Source organism: Branchiostoma lanceolatum, chromosome 18 (assembly GCF_035083965.1).
Source record: "Branchiostoma lanceolatum isolate klBraLanc5 chromosome 18, klBraLanc5.hap2, whole genome shotgun sequence".
NCBI lineage: Eukaryota > Metazoa > Chordata > Leptocardii > Amphioxiformes > Branchiostomatidae > Branchiostoma > Branchiostoma lanceolatum.
This window is the reverse complement of record NC_089739.1, coordinates 7,169,537-7,188,871: the sequence shown is the minus strand read 5'-3', so window position 1 is coordinate 7,188,871 and position 19,335 is coordinate 7,169,537. Positions and strand designations below refer to the sequence as shown.

Below are 19,335 nucleotides of genomic sequence, written 5' to 3'. Positions count from 1 at the left end.
GGTCACGGCACTTAATTTTAACGGTGGGAACAAACATTACTGTCTCAAATATTAGTGATAAAATATTTGTGATAAATGAAATTTTAGCGGTTGACCAGTGACTTTTCTATTAGTATTAGCAAAAATTAAGTGACAGTTGACAAATCAAGAATTACAGTGATGTACTGTTTGAGGAATGATTCTAACCATGGAGGTAGTGTATTTTGAATCAAGTTAAATTCTTGCTAATCATAAGTCAGAGTTTTATCACATCATGACACATTCAGAAATTTGCAAAGTCAAGACCAGTATGTTACACTCAGCCACTCTGCAGTTACATTTAATGATAAATTGCAGCGGTGCCAATATAAATGACTTCAATTGAAATGAACAATTGTGCCTTGAGCAGGCATGACGACCCTCTAATTAACATGTTCTGTGATGAAGTTTGTTAATATATCTGCTACATAGTGAACTGTATTGTTCAAATATGTCTATAACCATACTTTTTTCCATAAATTGGGGCAAATTTCTAGAGCCTAGAGATTGTGTCAAATATAGAGAAAGAAAGATATGCTTTTGCTACTAGTGCGTGGAAATATTTGTGACAAAGGAAAGAACAATGCATGAAAAACTTTGGTTTTGCATGTCATAGCCTTAAGTCTGATGAATGTCTGTCTTGGTTACATGGCTTGATTGCAATATTCATCTAAGATATGTGATTGTTGTATGACCCATCTAAGGAACTTTGATACAAGGAGATTAAATCCAAGATCAAGAACTTTATTGATCCATCTAAAGAAAAGAAGCAAGTGCACTTACTCCTTGCCTACACACAACAATTATACATCTGCAATATTTGTCAGATTCTCTGTAACCAATGAATGTACTGGTAGCAATACTTGTCAAAAGCTGCAATTGGAAGTTTTATTTCTTAGAAGTACATGTATAATAAATTGCACGACAGATTTTCCTACTTCACAGTCCTTTCACATTTCATTGTCTATATAAATTTATAATTCTTACAATTTGAGAACAAGTGAAATACTAGTAATCTCTGTTGTTTAAGTACAGGAGCTAATGTAAGCTCGCAGGAGTGGTAAGCACTCCCCCTATCATAATTATTACCATAATTATACTATTATGTAATTTCTGTTCATTGAATGAAGATTGAGAGATTATGGCAGAGACACTTTCCCCTCTTTCAGCAGTTCCTCCTTCAGTCTGTGCTGTTCCCTAATTTTGTCGCACAGGATCTCGTGTTCACGGTCGACCTCTGCACTCCGACCGAACTGGTCCGACATGAAGGCGTCCCACTCCTGCTTCCTGTTCTCCCTTCTGTCCTTCAGGGGGTCAGCCTGCAAAGGTGAAAGGTGAAGGTCATAGACTATGTCAATTCATGATAACTGACAGGGAAATTCCCCAGCACAACAGTCAATCTTTTAAAGTAACTGCAGGAAATTAATTCAAAGAAGACCCCAAAGGTAAATAAAATCATTCAAGGGGTCACCCTGCAGAGGTGAAAAGTTATGGAAGGTCTGCCTTCTTTAGAACATGAAAATGACTTATGACAATAAGCTCAGTTCACAGTTTGAAGTGCACATGTGCAGCCTTGTGGAATATGTCAAAATTGAAGGCCCCTGGGCATTCTGTATGCATCTCAAACTGGTAAAGGATGGTCTCTTTACAAAGTTTTTGACAAAAAGACACTCCAACCTACCTTTGCCAGTTTCTCCTCTGTTTCACTGATCTTCTCACACATGGATGTCGCGACACTCACTGGGGGAAAAACATGGTAATTGAACAATTCTATAGTTATTGTGTTGCCTTTATATCCCAATTTTTTAATTACTCCATAACATTCACATACTCCATAACATTCATATACTTATAAAAAATGATTTTGCTGTTTGAAAAAAAAAGCTATTGAGATATACATGTGTATTACAATGAGCTGAATTCTGATTCGCTTATCCAAACATTTGGTTCTAAAGTTTCTTTTCTAGAGTGTGTGTGCAAATGGCCAAAGACTTTGGCTCTTTCACACACACCTCAAAAACAAACATAAAAATCTAGTCATCTTGTAATTCAAAAAATAAATAAAAAACAGTCATGACTTTACCTGTTGACAAATTTTAAGGCCAACACCTATTAAAAACAAAATTTTGTTGGAACTACAGTGACGACAACAGCTGTCGACTCACAGTTTGCTGTGACCTGTGTGACGTTGTCCTCCATAAGCCTGGTGCAAGCTGGGATAGTTTGTCCCATCTGTTGGGCGTGGCCCAGGACAGCCTCCAGTCGGTCCTCCTCACGGTGGTTCCTCTTCCCCTGGGGGTCAGGAAGAGCACTTTAGTTACCTAATTCGTACCATTTCCCAGTGGAACCACGGTTGTGACGGCTCCCACCGTTGAGTCTTACGGTGCCAGGCTGGAGGCCTGCCCACCTTAGCCCAGGACCTCAACTTTCCTAATACAACTTCCCCCCAACTTTGCCCCTGATGGGGCTATATGGGGGTAACCCATGATGATGATGATTCACTAAATACTGGTCAATCAGGGCTGTCTCCAGCTTGAATTTTTTTTCTGGCCAACTTATTGTTTGGGACTCAGCCCATGTTAATTTTCGTTGTGAATCATCTTAAGCTTAGAAAAACACATTTTCATCAATTTCATGTCATGAAGTTGTTGTTTTTTGGATGGACGGGGTAAAATATGGCTTAATATTTAAAGTTACCCAGCATTGCCAAACTTTCTTCCAAATTTAATGATCAATGTTACTGCCATAATTCTTGGTGAAAATGTTTACCAAAACATACAAGCTCAAACTGACATCAACAAATAATCAAAGCAAATTCTAATCTATATTACATCAACAACTATCAATGAATATGAGTTTGCATTTGGCTATGTAGGCTGCATAATGACCAACCTCAAACTCCCTTATGAAGCACTTGATCTCGCCCTGAACCACGGGCCTGTGGTCCAGCAGTCGGGCATGGATCTCTCCTACATCTGAGGGGAAATAAAACACAAGATAATCCAAGAAGGTTATTAAGGAGACCTCCTTGGATAATTCAAGTCAAACAACTAAGTAGGGGGCTCAAACCTATGTCACTTATCTCTCTGCACAAGAGCTATCTACCATCCCAAAATTGTGACCAAAGCTTGTCCAGAACACAAGATATCACAACTGAAAGTTCCACTGCAATACCGTAACAAGCTGTTAGGGGGTAAAAAATCTAATGTTTTGAAGGTGTCATCAAGACTTACCCACATACTAAATATTTAGACAATCCACGTAGGGTTGACAGACGGACACACACACACGAACACTCCGCAAAACATAACCTCTATTTTTACTTTAGTGGAGGTAACAAATACAGCAAGTTCTTATAGAACACTCTGCTAAGGGCCTTCCTCGGCGGACTGAGTCGAAATTGCCTTGGGGGCCAGTTGGTTCAGGTGCCGAAGAGCTGACCTGTGTAGGCCCTGGCCCTGGCAACAGCCTAGATTCAAGAGGAGCCCGGGCGCCGTTCGGTTCGTAAACAAATCTAGATGACTACTAGGAAGAGCGCAAGTACACTGCATGAAAGCGGCGAGATCAGGACATAACAGGCGGATAAAGCCTTCTTTCCTGGATGCGGTATCAAGGTATCAAGGTAGATCTTGCGCAGTTCAAACAGACATCCGATAGTTTTGATTAACGCCTGATTTCTTGTATTCGCGCACATACAACTGCTTCAAAACACACCTACAAATGTCTTTGTTCTTTTAGGATATTTCACTGTGCTCTAAAGCTCCTTAAGCGTCACAAATCTCGTATAAATCTAACAAATCCACACACGGAAGCACCGACGAACCTTTCACAACACCTTCCGACGCCATCTTTGTTCTGACCTTTGACCCTTCGCTAACCAGTCGCTAACTCATTGAAACTACTTCCTTAACTCGAGACAAGAGTGACATACAAACTACTCAAACTTCGCGTATATATTTTTTTATGAATGTATTAAACAATTACAAACATTTCAATTTTGTACACTGACTTAATATTTTTTATTGCGTAATTCCATTTAGTGGTATGGTCCATATACGGTAAGCCTGCAAAGCCAAATCGAATTCACGATAAAAAGATTTTTTCAGAAATGTTAAACTTCACAGCTTTGACTGTGCAAATCTATTCTATAGGTAATTACATGTATTTCATGTGTTATACTAAAATCATGCTTCATTTTAAGTCTAAAAAATCTAATTTTGCAATAAACTTCTTTCCTGTTGAAGTGTCAGGTCTTCTCCGGTTTACCGTAGTCTGACCTCTGTACTGCTCTATTTTCATCATGGCGGACCAAGGGGAAATCGAGAAGTACATGTACAGCGCACTAGACCTGGTAAGTCGCGCCAAATATCCAACTTTTCGGACGATAAACATTTTAAAACGCTTTCTAAAACCCAAAGGAACGGCAAACCAACGTTTAACAGAGCTGTTATGTGTAAAATCGTGAGATATATCGAACTGCGTCACGTAGTTTTTTGCGAAGTCTGCGAAATTTCGTATGCAGCTTGCGTGATGAGTGGAAGTTTACGAACGTGCGAAACTAGGTCGTTCCCTGGGGGGAAATACTGCTGTCTGCGTTATCATAACAGATAAATATAGTTTACATGAATGTGGGCTGTCATTTATAGTATTCCAAGGAAAATAAAGCATGCATTATAAGACTTCAACATATATAGTCATTATGCTTTACCGCACATCATAATTTTTTCAACATAACACAAAATTGCAATGCGTAATATCATAACTCAAAGCTCCTTATCATAACAGATAGATATAGTTTACATGAATGTGGGCTGTCATTTTTAGTATTCCAAGGAAAATAAAGCATGCATTATTTTACTAATATAAGCTTCAAATTATAGTCATATGCTTGACCTCACATCATTTTCAGCATAACATAAAATTACAATGTGTAATATCATAACTCAAACCTCCTTGTCATAACAGATAAATATAGTTTACATGAATGCGGGCTGTCATTTATAGTATTCCAAGGAAAATAAAGCATGCATTACGATTGCAAATACTAGTGATATATTTTGTGTATATCGACTTACTTGACCACATATCATTCTCAACACAAAATCTAAAATGGTCATACTTTCTCGAAGACTCCCAGGACTTAGAGGTAACACAGTTCATTGCAAAGGGACAATAACCTTGAGTGACCTTTGTGAAACTGTTTCGCAGTAAGAAACTGCCCACATCTTTATGACTACCAAAATGATAACGTTGCACAATGACATTTTTTCTATTCCACAATATATGACAATGATACATGAAATGATGAATATCTATTGACAGTTCAGCTTTTGATTTTTTTTCAAGGATTGTCTCCCTCAAAGTTGAAACTGTTAGAAAAGGAAATAAAACAATAATTATAGATGGCTGTTTCAGAAAATTATATGGGCACAATCATTCTCTTTTCTATTGATTGGATGGACCGCTGGTTTTGATAAAATGTTTGGCACATTTTGCATGATGTACATGGCATCTTTTGATTAGTGAAGACTGTGAAACTGTTGAAAAGTATTCTAAAATTGTTGTTGTTTGTTGTTGTTCTGACCAGCCATTTTACACCAGACAGGTAATGTGTGGATGGTCATGACGGTTGGTTGTGGTGCTGACGGCGAGAGCATCAGAAGGTAAAAGAAGGGACGCCGCACGCCAAGTCTTACTGAGCACCTCAGATTACATGCAGATGCTGTCATATGTTCATGTATGCTAGAATTAGTATAAACAGGCCTTCTGTATTCACTGTGCCTTGTTTCCTACAATGGACTAGGGATTCAAGATGACTCAGTGATATTGTGTTGTTTCCAAGCAGATGTTGGAAGACCAGAATGTTTTCTGACTGGCAGACCTTCCCTCACCCCAACATCTGCTTGGAAATTAATATTGTTTATTCAATGAAAACTTAAATGAGTATCTGCTATACATGGCAGGTAAAAAGGCTACTAGTATCCATGGCCAGTTGCCAGAACATCAATATCATTCAATGTCTATTCCCAAAAGTTACTAACAAAGAGCCCAGTAAATTAAAAATGGTGAAGAGCAAGCTGTGATATATGGAAGGCCAGTTTTGTATTTATGTATTTGTGGAGTGTGTTTCTTGGATTGGTGACGATGTTTTTTTTTAATTTAGCAAATTTGTCAAACCTGTACCATTAAATTCATTGAAATTTTGTTTTCTGGATTGGCGCTAGCTCCTAGAAATAGCATTGTAAGTGTGACTTTTTAAAAATCAAAAGATGTACTAGGAAGGACATGTCTAGAAATTCAAATTTTTGTATGTTGGCCCTTTGAGGCTTTGACACATGCACTGTTTTACATGTACAATACAATGTTCAAATGTGCTGAATGCACAATGCAAAACTAGCAAGCACATTCTGTAGATACTAGACTCTGATCTAAATCAATGTTTCAACAAAGTACACACATAGATAGCCTGGGATCCTGCCTTCCTTTGTGTTCGCTCCAGTTGTGGAGACTATCAGAGCAGACACTAGCCTAAACAAGGCTGGATTCCTGGCTAGACACAAACAACCCAGGAAACACATTCTTCCTGAATGCATACTTTTAATTAGCGACTATCTGTGTATATATAACGTAGTAACCCTAGCGAGGATGTTGGCGTAGAATCCCGTCCTCCGCTCAGTACCGTGTGTATAATTCGTTTCGTGTCCCGGCAGGCACGTGCTGCTCTGGCCAAGGGGGAGGTCCCTGTTGGCTGCGTCATGGTAACCATTTTGCTTTTTTATGTTCCGTTTTTGAGGATAATTCTTTCCATCCAGCACATGGCCTACTGAAGAAGATGCTACACTTTCGTAATAAGTCTTCTAACCTGAAGTGTGCTCTTGGCACTTTTTCCTTTTGATCTAGACAAACTTTATCTGTTAGATTCTTTTCTTTAAGGTCTTTATCTCAAGTTGTCAAGCAAGACTCAAGCATCAATAAAACAAATCTGAGAATTTTCACTAATAATAATAAAGTAGTATGTATATCTATTAATATCATTATCATAGTACGTTTGTATTGTGAAATTTGTGCAGCCTAATTTTTGATAAGATAAGTTTGTTCATCTTATTAGGCATACTTTTACACACAAAAAAGTTTATTTCTTTGCCCAAATTATTATTCACTTCCTGCAAATTAACATATTACAGAACAAAATATCTCTTTCTCTCTTGAGCTTTTTCACTCACTTGAAACTATGTAGACATCTATTTCACCTTTAGCAAACTTGTAGCCTTAACTTAAGATGAGTGTAGAATCTTCAGTGGTAGGCCAAGATGCTGTCAAGACAACTCCGTTTTATTGTGTTTGATTTTGTTGTGTTTTTTATTCTGATGGCAAGTATACCTACGCTGGTACCAGACCAAAGACTAAAGTGGTCACCTCTTCTTCACTGTCACTGTGGTTTTGCTTTGAATTAGATTTTACAGGTCCTGAATTTTTGAAATATTTTACATTACAGTCTACAATGGCACATCGTAACTGTGTTTTTGCTTTAAATTATTATTTTTTACTGATTCATTGTGACTACCGGTTAGTCTCACATCATGGGTATTAATTAAGGTTACCAGTATTGTTACAACTTGAATAAAAGCAAAAGTTAACATTGTCACTCTATTTCGCCTTGCCAAACCACCATCTAGATCTGTTCAACAGGCCAATTGGTCATACGTTTCTTCATATTACCATTGATAGCATTATTAAAATCTTCATATTGATTACAGCACACAACAGTGCCAAAGTAGATGATTAGCTAGGTTGCACAAAATAGGACAAGTTTATTGATATGATATGATATTAAGTTGAGTAGTTTTGAAGAAGGACCAAACAAAGGCCCAGTCAGGCAGACTTTCAGAGTTGCTGCAGTACCTTTACAGGATGACAGGGGGCAGAGGTGAGCAGTGCTGTATTGCACTGGTAGCCATGAGTCTTTTGGTCTGGCTTCCAGAGTAGCCTTAGATGAGAGCCAGGGACTTTTGTCTGGTGTGAATTGTCTCTGTCAAAGTGATATCAACATGTGCACCGTATTCCTTACTACTATCATTACAAATCTATATTCAGTGGGCTACACCAATACAGTAGTTTGGTTTGACAATTATTCAATAATAAATCAAGATATTTAGAAGGGTCGCAGTATGGGATAAGTTTCGAACTTCTTTGACTTGAAAAATTTTATGACTTGAAAGCATGTGATCAGTTCTGTTTTGTGTCACCTTGCAGTTTATAATGTTACTGTGTGTGTTGCTAGCCAGTAGTAGACCAGGATATATCATATATACATGTATTATTGATCATGTTTGCTTTGTGTCTTTAGCCTAGAATCTATCCTACTCTAGTTCTGTTTTGCTCTAACTCTACTAATCACTTGGTCCCGAGCTAGAATAGGATGGATACCAAGCTATTGCGACTTGTGAACAGAACAACTTTCTATGAAGTTAAACATCTTAACAATTAGATGTTGAAGTATAATAAAATTAATTTTTTGTATTGTTCTTGTTGTTCCCAAAAGGATATTCTTACAGATTTACATGTCTTCAACCTGTGTCCATTTTTGTTTTTTCCTAGGTGTATCAAGGACAGGCAGTAGCACAGGGACATAACAGAGTTAACGAGTCAAAAAATGTAAGTACCTCAGTATGCTGAGGGTTAATACACTCCATGTAAAAAGCAAGTAGAATTGGGAAGCGTACTTGTAGCTTGTTCTTGTCCGAGATTGCATTCATTTAACTTTACTCAACACTCAAACCTGTCTGTAGTGACCACTTAAAGTTTGAACTGTACACCTTCAGGTGGCCACTATAGACAGGATTCTTAATCTTTAATGCTTGGGTCAATGGGAAATTGATCTAGATCTAAGGGACTACCAAAACGTGGGGGTAAAATTAAGGTAGTTGCAGACGGGCTGGGTTTTTTTGCACTTTTGGGTATGACCCCTACATGGCCCCGTGGGACACCCTGCGGCTGCTTGGATATTTTTGGGCCCGGCCGGGACCCCGTGTCGTTTTAACTCTGACTTAAAATCAATGCGGGACCCGGAAACAAATGGGTGCCGTGAGCCAATCGTGCAAACACCGGGAGGTCCCCCCAATCCCCCCCGTTACCTGGCGACTGGGAAAAACACCGGGACAAATTTCTGGCTTCGGGGCCCGGCCAGGATGACGACAGCACCGGCGCAATTGGGACCTACAAATGTAAGCATAAGCAGATGTGATCACCAGTGCAGGAGTTGACTGTTTGTTTCCCCCCTCCAGGCTACGGTCCATGCAGAGATGGTAGCGGTTGGTCAGCTGCTGGAGTGGTGCATGAAAGTGGGTCTGGATAAGAACGAGGTCCTGCCGATTGTTCAGCTGTACGTGACATGCGAGCCGTGCATCATGTGTGCGGGGGCCCTCAGACTGCTCAGTATCCTTCTACTGGTGCTAGTGTTGTTGATAAGGCCATATTGATTTTATTATATGGATGATATTCTCTGGGAACCCCAAACATGCCAAAACTAATGCAAGAGTGAGAAGAGAAAAACTGACCGAAAAAAAAGTTGTCTTCATATTATTGGCTGGAAATGTAACAGATATAACAATCTGGACAAAATGTGCCTGCAGATGTCATCCATCTAATCAGGTCAATGTGGCCTTTTTGAATGAAAGGAATCTCTCTAAAGAATGGAACAATGGTGCTCCCTTATTATACTGTAAACCCAATACCATCATGCTGTGATTTTCAAAAATAGGATTTCTCCAATGAATGTTTTTTTCTGGTCTCTTTAGAATACAATTTTATGTAAGATGTAAATCCTAACTCCCAGTAAATGGCCTCCATTTGTATTTGAAAAAAGCAAAATGCTATGTTTTTCATCTACAGCATTGAAACTTAAGCCTTTGCAGCATGTACACTGCACTTTACAAAATGTATAATACATATAAAGAACTACAGTAGAAAAATGTTGCATGATAAAACTTTGCTATCAAGAAGTAAGAAATTGAAATCATATTTTAACGATCATGCCTGCATGTAGTGTCCTTAATCATGATTTGGTGAAACTGTTAGACTATGAGTAGCTGAAATTCTGGTTCTTGCTAGCCATATTGGAAGTGAACTGTAGCAGTATTTTCTTTCATTTCTGTGAATGGGAAAATTGTTTGCAACATTTGCATGAGGTTACGCAAAGCTTGAAAGCTTATAGTTTTTCAAAGCTTTTAATTTGCTTTGGCTGCCTTACATGCAACCGTAGCATATCCCAGAAAAAAGCCTGAAAGTTACACAAAATATGTCCTATAATGGACTAACCTAAAAAAAAGTGCTTTTAAAATAGAAGTTTGAATAACTGTGTAGTTAGGCAGACTCCTCAGATTGTTTTTCAGAAAACATGAAAATTGAAATGCAAAACTACAGAAAAGCCAGTAACACCATGGGCATTTGGCCTCAGCTCCGCGGACTCAATAAACAATAGCGAGTTTTCTTCCCCGCTGAGCAGTTGCGTTAGACTCTCCCGGTCGGTAGTTATGCAAATACCCGTCGGCCTCCCGTCGTCCCTTGCGCGAAAGTCGCTCGGCGAAGCTAACTTCAAAAAATCTAAGGGTACGAAATCCGCACTCCTACTCACCGTTACCAGAAGGGGTGTCATTGATCTTTCGGGGGCCAACCCGGACCTGTTTCTGTCTATTGCAGTCCCCATTTGGCAACGTAACAAAGTAACAGCATGCTAACAAAAGCTGTGTTACACTGCAGATACGTCATAGTCGTTTTAATGGACGGTTTAGCACGTTTATCGTCTGATTTTAGCTGGTAAATCTGGCTAGAATTACGATATCTAGCGAGTGCGTAAGAAGCAAATAGGAACGCATGTACAATGCTGGTAGACAAATATATGATGAATAAGATATCTATGTTCACAATCCTGGCATTTCCAACGCTTATCATAATGATAGTTTAGTTAATAGCGGTGCCAAAACCCCTTGCGTGCATGGCACCGGCCCGGCTGGCCATGATGCCATTGTTCTGTGAACAGCGGTGCAGGCATACTGCCGGTAACGGTCATGTCGGGAAAAGAAGGATTTTCGGGCGTTACAAAATGCCTCGTATCGTCCTTTGTCATCGGTATATTATCAACTAGGTGTTTTCCATGGGTAAATAAGACACCAAACATGAGAATCACCACCAAGCCAAGTGCCTGAGTCGAGGGAATTAGCGGAAAATTAGCTTGTTTGAAATGACCTTTCGTACCTATCGCTCATTCCTCGCTCCGCTCAGAATTCGCTCTGGCGCCTGCGGCGCCACGGGGCGCGCCCTTCGGGCGCGCTTCGGGGGCGCGCGCTTCCGGCGGAATTCGGCTTTCGGGTAAGTTCGGGATCCGCGCGCCCTTCGGGCGAGGGCGGCTTTCGGGCCTATCAAACTCTTCGGGCGTATCAAACTCTCCTTCCGAGGCCTACAGCCTATGGTAACACATGTCCAGTTCATATTTTTGAAGCCAAGAGAGGATTGTTTTTAAAGTCTGACCCAATTATGACAACCAAGGTCATACAATTCTTGTCCTGTGTGCCAATTTGTACAGAAGTCCTGACAAACAGCACTGTCTATTTGACAGGAAAGCATTGTCTTTAAATACTAGTCAGTGTGCCAATATTTGCTCCAATTGCAATTAGTCTTTGCAAAAGTGACACTACATTGTACATTACAGTTCTGTTATTAGTGCTCCAATATGGCTGGTAGGTTTCCGGTTACGGAATCTCCTGATGTGTATGACCATGCTAGCTGCTGTGCTTGTGATTGTCTTTAACCCTCAAACCACCATAGCTTTTTTACGACTAATCTTACCGTATGGGGTCAAAACTGACCCCACAATGTTTTCTACAAATTTAGCTTTATGGGTGACTATTTTTGTGGTTTGTATATATGTATAGTTTAAGTAATCTATAAGGGACAGTTTGACATGATAAGGTGTGAATAATTTTTGCTCATTATCATAATTTATGCAAAAATAGGGAACATCGTCTTTTGCAACTAACGCTATTCAGACAAGCGGGCTCTTTTGAGGCCTGCGCCAACACTTGATGTCATATAGCATCTGAATGGCTTACGCTAGAACAACTAAACTTGGTCACCTTTGCTAAAATTTCGTTGGCAACAATTTTGATTTAATGAAATATCTTATCAATGTTTTCATGTTGCTATGGCAACCGGTTTCTTAGAGCCATATTTGGAAAAAGTCGCTACTTTTGGATTTTACAATGTAATTCTAGGGCTGTCTTTTTAAACTGCACTTATTTCTTACATCAATACCAACCAATTTAATTCACTATTATTTTTATGACTTAATATTCATAATTTATGCGTATTTGATTACGTCATCGGTCAAAATCTAAGATGGCGGACGATATAATTAGATTAGCTATAACCGGCTATTTCAACCCTCAAATTTCATCACTACCATGTTTATCCAAACAGAAACAATCTTAATATAAACGTTTTGTCCATTTTTATTGTGTTATTAGGTTTTATGATGAAAAAATGCATTCAAAATAATTCAAGATGGCGGAACCAAGATGGCGGATTTCCCTAGTGTAACTTGATATGAATATAATTTTTATGACGTCATTTTGACGTCGTTCCTGTTGCCATCTACAAATAACGTCTTTGGATATATTATGATTTATCATACATAATTTCTATCTAAGTTTTATCGTGTACCTTTGAATTATACGGAAATACCCAATTTGTAGGTTTTCGTCAATAAAATCACATAAATGACGTCATAATACGTCGCAACGTCATCAATTTTTACGTTCATTTAAAAAAATTGTTTTTTTCAAGTTTCCACAAAATTATATTTTGTAACTAAGATCATAATAACCCTTATCATAAATGTTACTAGATGACAAGTATCAAACAATAGGGAATATGAGTGCAGATTTTGCTGGGGTCAATTTTGACCCCACTGGACCATGCGTAAACTTTCTAGGATAACTTAATCAACAATGAGCCAATCTCGGTAAAAACTTGTGAGAAGTTATAAGACATATATACAAACAAACTCATAGAAAGAATTTTGTTTTCGACTCGAAATGTCAAAATGGCACATGTTGATATGCGCCTGGGGTCAGTTTTGACCCCATACGGTGGTTTGAGGGTTAAATGAGCCATATGATAGCTGGCAGATGTACGTAATCTGTAGTTACACTGGTTTGGGACAGCAAAACCTGTATTGTTTTTGTTGTGTTTGACCCTGCTAGCTGCGTACAGTGCTTGTGATGTCTGCCTGAGTTTGTTTTCCTGGGTGCACCGAGGCATGATTCCCCTTAACCGACCCATACATCCCCACGGTGTGGTACGGGTGCCCCAACCCCCGCTTTGGGGGCTGTGGCTCGGTACTCAGTGTACATTCAGACAGGCTAGAGTCCTATGGACAGCAGTTTAAGGTACACCCGTGTGCGTTATATGATATGTGTGTGTTTGTAGTGCCATAGCAGGGCTTGAAATACCACCAGCGTATATGTATATGCTGAGATAAAATTCAGGCTGTGCAGGTATTTCTGATTTGCACCAAACTGCACTGGTCCAAAATAAAACTGGCCCTCAAAACTCGGATCAGTAGTGGTGAAATTGCTGGGCTTGAAATATATCCCACCTGCATATGCAGGTTGGTGCAGGTTTAAATTTGGAGCCATACAGGTATTTCCTGCAGAAAAAGTATTTTGAGCCCTGCATTGGTATTCAACATGAGACAGTACCAAAGTTTTCCTTGTCTGTCAATCTAGCAAATTTGAAAGAAAGAAGAAAGAAACCAAAATAAAAATGTTAATTTGTAAAATTGTTAATTTATATCATTAGGCCATCATTGCCATAAGGTGTGACCTTTGATCTTTGGCCCTTAACCTTTGACATACATCCCCCTGATAGTGTTTGGTTGCCCTCACATGGGGGGCGTGGCTGCGGCCCAGGAAATTCATGTAGAGAGATTTAACTCAAAAGGACAGCCCTTCAAGGTATGGGTGGTGGTCAACATGCACTCACACATAGAACAATCATATTATAGTATACCGTTTGGCTCGCCCCGGAGGCATTGCCAAAAACATAGTGGATGCCAGGTTGCATTTTTATACAAAATACAATCAAACCTGCCCAAGAAGACCTCTCATGAGACCTATAAAATCTGGCCTAGGTGGACAGGTGGTCACTATAGACAGGATTTTTAATGCTTGTGTCAGTGGGGAAAATTATCTAAGGGACCACCAAAAAGTGGTCACGTTGGCCCAGTGGTACTTATGTAGAGGAGGTCACTTGTACAGGTTTGACTGTAAATCATACAACTGGATAAAGTCTCTAATGATATAAACCGTCAGATGTTTCAGACATCATCCTCAGAGACTCAATCTCAGTCAATGGCTCTTTTGAGAATTTCTCCAGTTGTTTGATTTATTTTGTATAATGTTGTACTTCACCTGGATGTCTAATCTTCATCAACAGATGAATGGTTTATTGATTGATTATGATAAATAAAGATTGACAATTGTCACCACATTGCAGTCTTCTCTTAAATACGCTCAATTGTGATCTGGACATAACGAAATATTTGATGATTCAGTCACTGTAGCTAGCTGTAAAACTTGCTTGCCTTTGTTCGCTTTGGTGGAGTCAAACCTGTTAATTGGTGACCACTCAAAGCACTTAAAGAAAATTGTCACAGTAGATTGGTGGTCACATTTAGACAGGATTCTTACCGCTTGTGTCAATGGGAACAATTATCTAAGGGTCCGCCAAAAAGTGGTCACATTGGTCAGGTGGTGTATATAGTATTAAGAGGTGGTCACTAGTACAGGTTTGACTGTACTTTTCCATGCTTTACAAATCATGATACTCAGGCTTTGCCTTTCCAGTAGCTAGAGATCTTTATTTTCATGCTACAGATCTTTAAAAACTTGAAGCATGATTCTTTGTATATCTAGACTAGAGTGCTTATTGTTGACACTTGTTGTTTGTCCTGTCCAGTGCATCGGGGGCATCTTTGCGGAGCCGTGTGCAGCCTTACTGAAACAGTTCTATGGACAACAGAACCCAAACGGTGAGTAAAACGACATGTTAGTGCGAATGTTAACTTATATCAGAATTTGATCATCGGTGTGAATGTTAATTCACCCGTAAAATGCATCGTCAGTGTGAATTTTAACCCATCAGAAATGCATCTTCTGTGTAAATGTCAACCCACATCAGAAATGCATTGTTAGTATGAATGCCAATAATGATTATTAGTTTGTCTATCTCATACTTATAATAACTTCGCTTAGAAGGTTAATGTTGTTTTGAGAGTTTATTTGTGTATCATCACAATAACTTGGGAATAACTGGTGGATTGTCTTGATACTCGATATGTAAGTAGGTCTTGATGAAACATCAAAATGATTGGATTTTGGGCTCCTAGTGGTTTGTTATGGTACTGCAGCAGAACTTCTGATTGTGATATCTCCTTATCTCTCAATTTTTTCCAGCTCCTAATCCTAAGAAGAAGGCAGAAGGAAGAAGCACAGGGCTGGGAGGGAACCTGGCTAGTAATTTCGGCAGTGCATTTGGTGGATCGGGGGATGGTTCAGAGTACTATGCAGCTGGGTATGGCTACACCGAGTTCTAGATCTGACTCCTTCCCCCACTTGCAATATCATAAGTTCTTTCCCTTGCCGTCTACTGCTGCCATAGATAATACAGGATTCCACAGAAAAAGGAAAAGACTTTTTACAGTTTAAGTGTACTCACATAGTGACTGCGTTGTCTTTTTTGTGGCAACAACAGAATGCCAAGAAAAGAGGCTAGTATGGCAGAGTACTGTTCAAAGAAACTTAGTAATACCTGGATGCTATTTTTCTTGTAGCTGGCAGTTTTAAGTCCTAGTCTTTTAGACTGACAGAGAGAGAGAGAGAGAGAGAGAGAGAGAGAGAGAGAGAGAGAGAGAGAGAGAGAGGGTGATTTGATAATGGAAGATGAGAGAAAATGACAAAGCTGTCGAGGATGACAAAATGAGCACCAGCAAAAGCATTCAAAGTCTTGAACAGGAAAGTCGAATGTCTTAAACAATGATGCGAGCACTTTGTGTGTAGTCTAACTGTAACAAAAGTCTTTAAGATAGAGTTAACTTATTATTCTTACTTAAAAAGGAATAAGTATTTAGACGTTCATGCAAAACGGTATGAGAGTGTCTCCGGGTTTGTTCCTCAAAAGTGTGTCGGTGCAATGTACAAGTTGGAGCTAAAGGAACCAGACATTATAAAGGAAAAAGAGGCATGAAAATCATCTACAGAAGTTAATGCTGTAGCAAACACATTAACTACAGACGACAGACTGAAACATACAACATTAATACGCAGACTACAACTATACAGATCCAGAATATATCATTAGACAACCTTAGTCTTGAGGGTAAATGCACTGTTTACAAAGGGTCACATTAGATCTTAGAAAGCTAGGTGATATGACAATAGATAAACCTACAAACATATAAACTTACAAAGATATAAAAACTACAAGTTTCTTGAAGATGAATAACATAAAATCTACAATTTGTAATGTTTGTTTTTTGTGAGTTAGTGATGTCGTATCACAAGAAGGAAGAAATTTGTTTTTTTCAGATCAATTATTTTCTAAACAAAATACAAAAGTACTTCATTAAATGAGACAGATGATTTAGATGTGACAAACATTAAAACACTGAATTTTGTCTGGACCTGTTACTGGTTTGGAAAAATTGAATTCTATTTTGTGAGATTGATCGATTTTTATCTCTACTTTATTGGAATACTTTATTTTCATGTAAGTATCCAGAGAAACTATGAGAACTTACTGATCTGGAATATTGCGGAGTGTTTCTAAAGCCTTTTTGTTGCTTAGCTGTGATTGGGTTTCTTATTAGGAATGTTGCGGGAATTGAAATTAGGTGAAAATTGTGCTTTGAAGTGTTGGCTTGGATGAAATCAGATAATAAGCTACAAAAAAGGATTAAGGTTCCTTAAAAAGAGATTCTACAAAGCCTTGCTATACTAAGCTAGAGGTGTTGCATCTAAGTGACGACCTTAGATGTGGATAATGTTGATAGATTAAGTTCACTAGGAAGTTAAAGTTGTATTAATATAGTAGATACTAGTTAGATCACATTAGAATGAGACTATTTTTGTGCAATGTGTTGTTTTATTCATGTTTAATTTCTGTAAATTAGTGAAAGTTCTTTTTTTTACTTTTTGCAATAATCATGAAAATTGTTCTACATTTGAGATGAAGATTTGTTCCCAAGTATTTTCATTTTGAGATTGTTTTGAAGATGTGATTGTGCATTAAATTCTGGCTTTTCTTTGAAATTATATAAAAACTATTTTTGGATGGTGAAATGTTATAAATCATGCTTTAGACTATTGTATATTATATAGTGTCTAAGTGATATAAAATCTATTATATGATATTAGTTTCTTTATTCTTTTCTTTTTAAGCTTTTTTTTTACAAAATCTGTCTGTTTTCAGTTTCTGTACCTAAGTTAAACATCTATGTCGCAGAGGTGTTTTAGACAGTTAGACAGGTCCAATATAATATTTTGTTGCATCTTCTGTTTTGTAACAGTATGGATATATTGTGTACATACCACACCAACTGGAGTATAAGTATTGTGACTCTAAAATCTTTCTCTTAGAACTATTATGTTCAAGTCCTACCAAGTGTATTTACTTGATTTGTGACTCCATACTCACGCAAGATGAATATATAGTTTTCATTTTTAAGTAGGCACGATTTAGTCAGTTATAAGCACAATGTAGTAATTCTGTATACCATTATATAGTGTAACTACAGATTGATGACTTGTTGCTATTCTATCCATGAAGCAAGTAATTAAATAGTTGGGGCTTTTGTTAGGATGATGTTTTGTTAAGAAAATAGTGTTTGTTTTGTTATAAGTGAAAGCTGCCAAAAGGCTGGGCGAATCCTATAGATTGCCAAAAAGCTGTGGATAGTCATTGGCGAAACTGTACATACAGAGACATAGATAATATCATAAAGGTTGATAAATCAATATATACTATGTCCTTAGCTACACAGTCAAGGTGTTGTTTTTCCCCAAGTTTCAGTTACCTTAATGAATTCTACTTTTTGCATTGTGATGAACAGAAGGGCATAGACTTAGTCATAACCCTGTCATAACTGAGAAGATAGCTGAAAGATGGCTGAAATGTGGGCAGAAAATAACATTATTTCGAAGCTAAGGACCCAGTGTATATGTACATAGAGAGGTCCCCTATTTTTGTGGAGAGCTTGGAAAGTTGTATACATGACTAGAGAGATATATGCGAACACATTATCTGTACATGGACAAGCCGAACTACATGTGTACAGAAAGCAATACGATAGAATGACATTGCGTCAGGAGTGCTACAAGAGTAAAGAAAATCGTGCCAGAGTTGAAAAGATATATTTATGCAAGTGCAGCTGTTGGTAGAAAGGAGAGCCCATAGTTGGCCACAGAAAGCTCGATAATTACAGTTGAGCCAAAGGTCTGAAGAGAAGGTTCTAGATTTTGTTTGCAATGTATTGTACTGAAAAAGGAACGGTCTGAAATAAGAGATGCGATTTATTAGAAGATAGGAGGAAAGTTTATGACGTTTGTTGAAGATTTGCCGTGCAATAGACTAAGGTGTTATAGGCAATGCTAGAGGTAAGATGATGATGTTTATGTTTATTTGTAGCCTTGTGGTTATTTAAGAGAAGATCAGTGGTATATCAGGCCAAGAACATTAAAAAGGAATGCAGTATTAGTCTGAAATGTGTGTTTTTATTGTCATCTGGAAGGAGCCTGATACTTAAGCCATCGATTTCCCGTATTCGGGTATGTTCAATCATGTAGAAACCGGCGTCACAGTCAACTACCTTCTAGCGAATTTGTTGATTACCGATTGGTCGCCGAATGTAAAAATCGCCGGAGAATCGAGGGTTTTGTTTCGCCCCAAAATGTACCCTATTGATTAAAATCATTAAACACATTGGGCGAGGGTTCATTGACTTGCGAACATCGTCCTCTCCAAGCAGAGGTTCGGCTCCGGCTGGTTTTTGACGTCCGTTTTCTTTATGTTTTGGCTTGGCGACATATAAAGAAAACGGGACAAAATAGAAAGCCTAAAAACACGTCAAAAACCAGCCGGAGCCGAACCTCTGTGTGGAGAGTACGAAGTTACTACGAACATCGGCAAATCTCAAAAAATCACGCAGAAATCAAGAGGATACCGGCCGTATTCTAGCCGAAAATGCCCTTAGAGCTCGCAGAT

The 19,335-nt window shown here is 38.5% G+C and overlaps 2 protein-coding genes across 5 annotated transcripts; one reads left to right on the top strand and one right to left on the bottom strand.

The window, feature by feature from the left end:
- Positions 1–292: 292 nt before the first annotated feature.
- LOC136424286 (biogenesis of lysosome-related organelles complex 1 subunit 5-like) lies at positions 293–3,924 on the bottom strand. The gene is made up of 5 exons (XM_066412830.1): positions 3,842–3,924; positions 2,911–2,993; positions 2,184–2,310; positions 1,700–1,758; positions 293–1,337 (listed from the first exon to the last, which is right to left on the bottom strand). Exons 1-5 carry the CDS (start codon positions 3,864–3,866, stop codon positions 1,158–1,160), a joined length of 474 nt encoding a protein of 157 aa, XP_066268927.1. The 5' UTR covers positions 3,867–3,924; the 3' UTR covers positions 293–1,157.
- A 354-nt stretch (positions 3,925–4,278) lies between these two features.
- Positions 4,279–18,836, top strand: LOC136423863 (tRNA-specific adenosine deaminase 2-like). 4 transcript variants are annotated; one of them, XM_066412229.1, is made up of 8 exons: positions 4,279–4,369; positions 5,620–5,681; positions 6,729–6,776; positions 8,617–8,673; positions 9,303–9,449; positions 13,353–13,463; positions 15,034–15,106; positions 15,531–18,836. In XM_066412229.1, the coding sequence occupies exons 3-8, from the start codon at positions 6,774–6,776 to the stop codon at positions 15,668–15,670; spliced, it is 531 nt and encodes a 176-aa protein (XP_066268326.1). In that variant the 5' UTR covers positions 4,279–4,369; positions 5,620–5,681; positions 6,729–6,773; the 3' UTR covers positions 15,671–18,836. The 4 variants fall into 4 exon arrangements, with proteins under 4 accessions (XP_066268326.1, XP_066268322.1, XP_066268323.1 ...); XM_066412225.1 differs by lacking the exon at positions 5,620–5,681 and having other exon boundaries at positions 4,295–4,369; XM_066412226.1 differs by lacking the exons at positions 5,620–5,681; positions 13,353–13,463 and adding an exon at positions 13,930–14,030 and having other exon boundaries at positions 4,295–4,369; positions 9,303–9,453.
- Positions 18,837–19,335: the final 499 nt, after the last annotated feature.

What these genes read in the sequence shown, in the direction of transcription:
- LOC136424286 (XM_066412830.1), bottom strand. Translation starts at nt 3,866, where the DNA reads ATGGCGTCGGAAGGTGTTGTGAAAG. An exon ending in GTCGGAAGGTGTTGTGAAAG is followed by an intron (nt 2,994 to 3,841) that starts GTTCGTCGGTGC and finishes ATTTCCCCTCAG; the next exon opens with ATGTAGGAGAGATCCATGCC. An exon ending in CAGAGGAGAAACTGGCAAAG is followed by an intron (nt 1,338 to 1,699) that starts GTAGGTTGGAGT and finishes TCACCTTTGCAG; the next exon opens with GCTGACCCCCTGAAGGACAG.
- LOC136423863 (XM_066412225.1), top strand. Translation starts at nt 4,319, where the DNA reads ATGGCGGACCAAGGGGAAATCGAGAAGTACATGTACAGCGCACTAGAC. An exon ending in GAGTTAACGAGTCAAAAAAT is followed by an intron (nt 8,674 to 9,302) that starts GTAAGTACCTCA and finishes TCCCCCCTCCAG; the next exon opens with GCTACGGTCCATGCAGAGAT. An exon ending in TGGACAACAGAACCCAAACG is followed by an intron (nt 15,107 to 15,530) that starts GTGAGTAAAACG and finishes AATTTTTTCCAG; the next exon opens with CTCCTAATCCTAAGAAGAAG.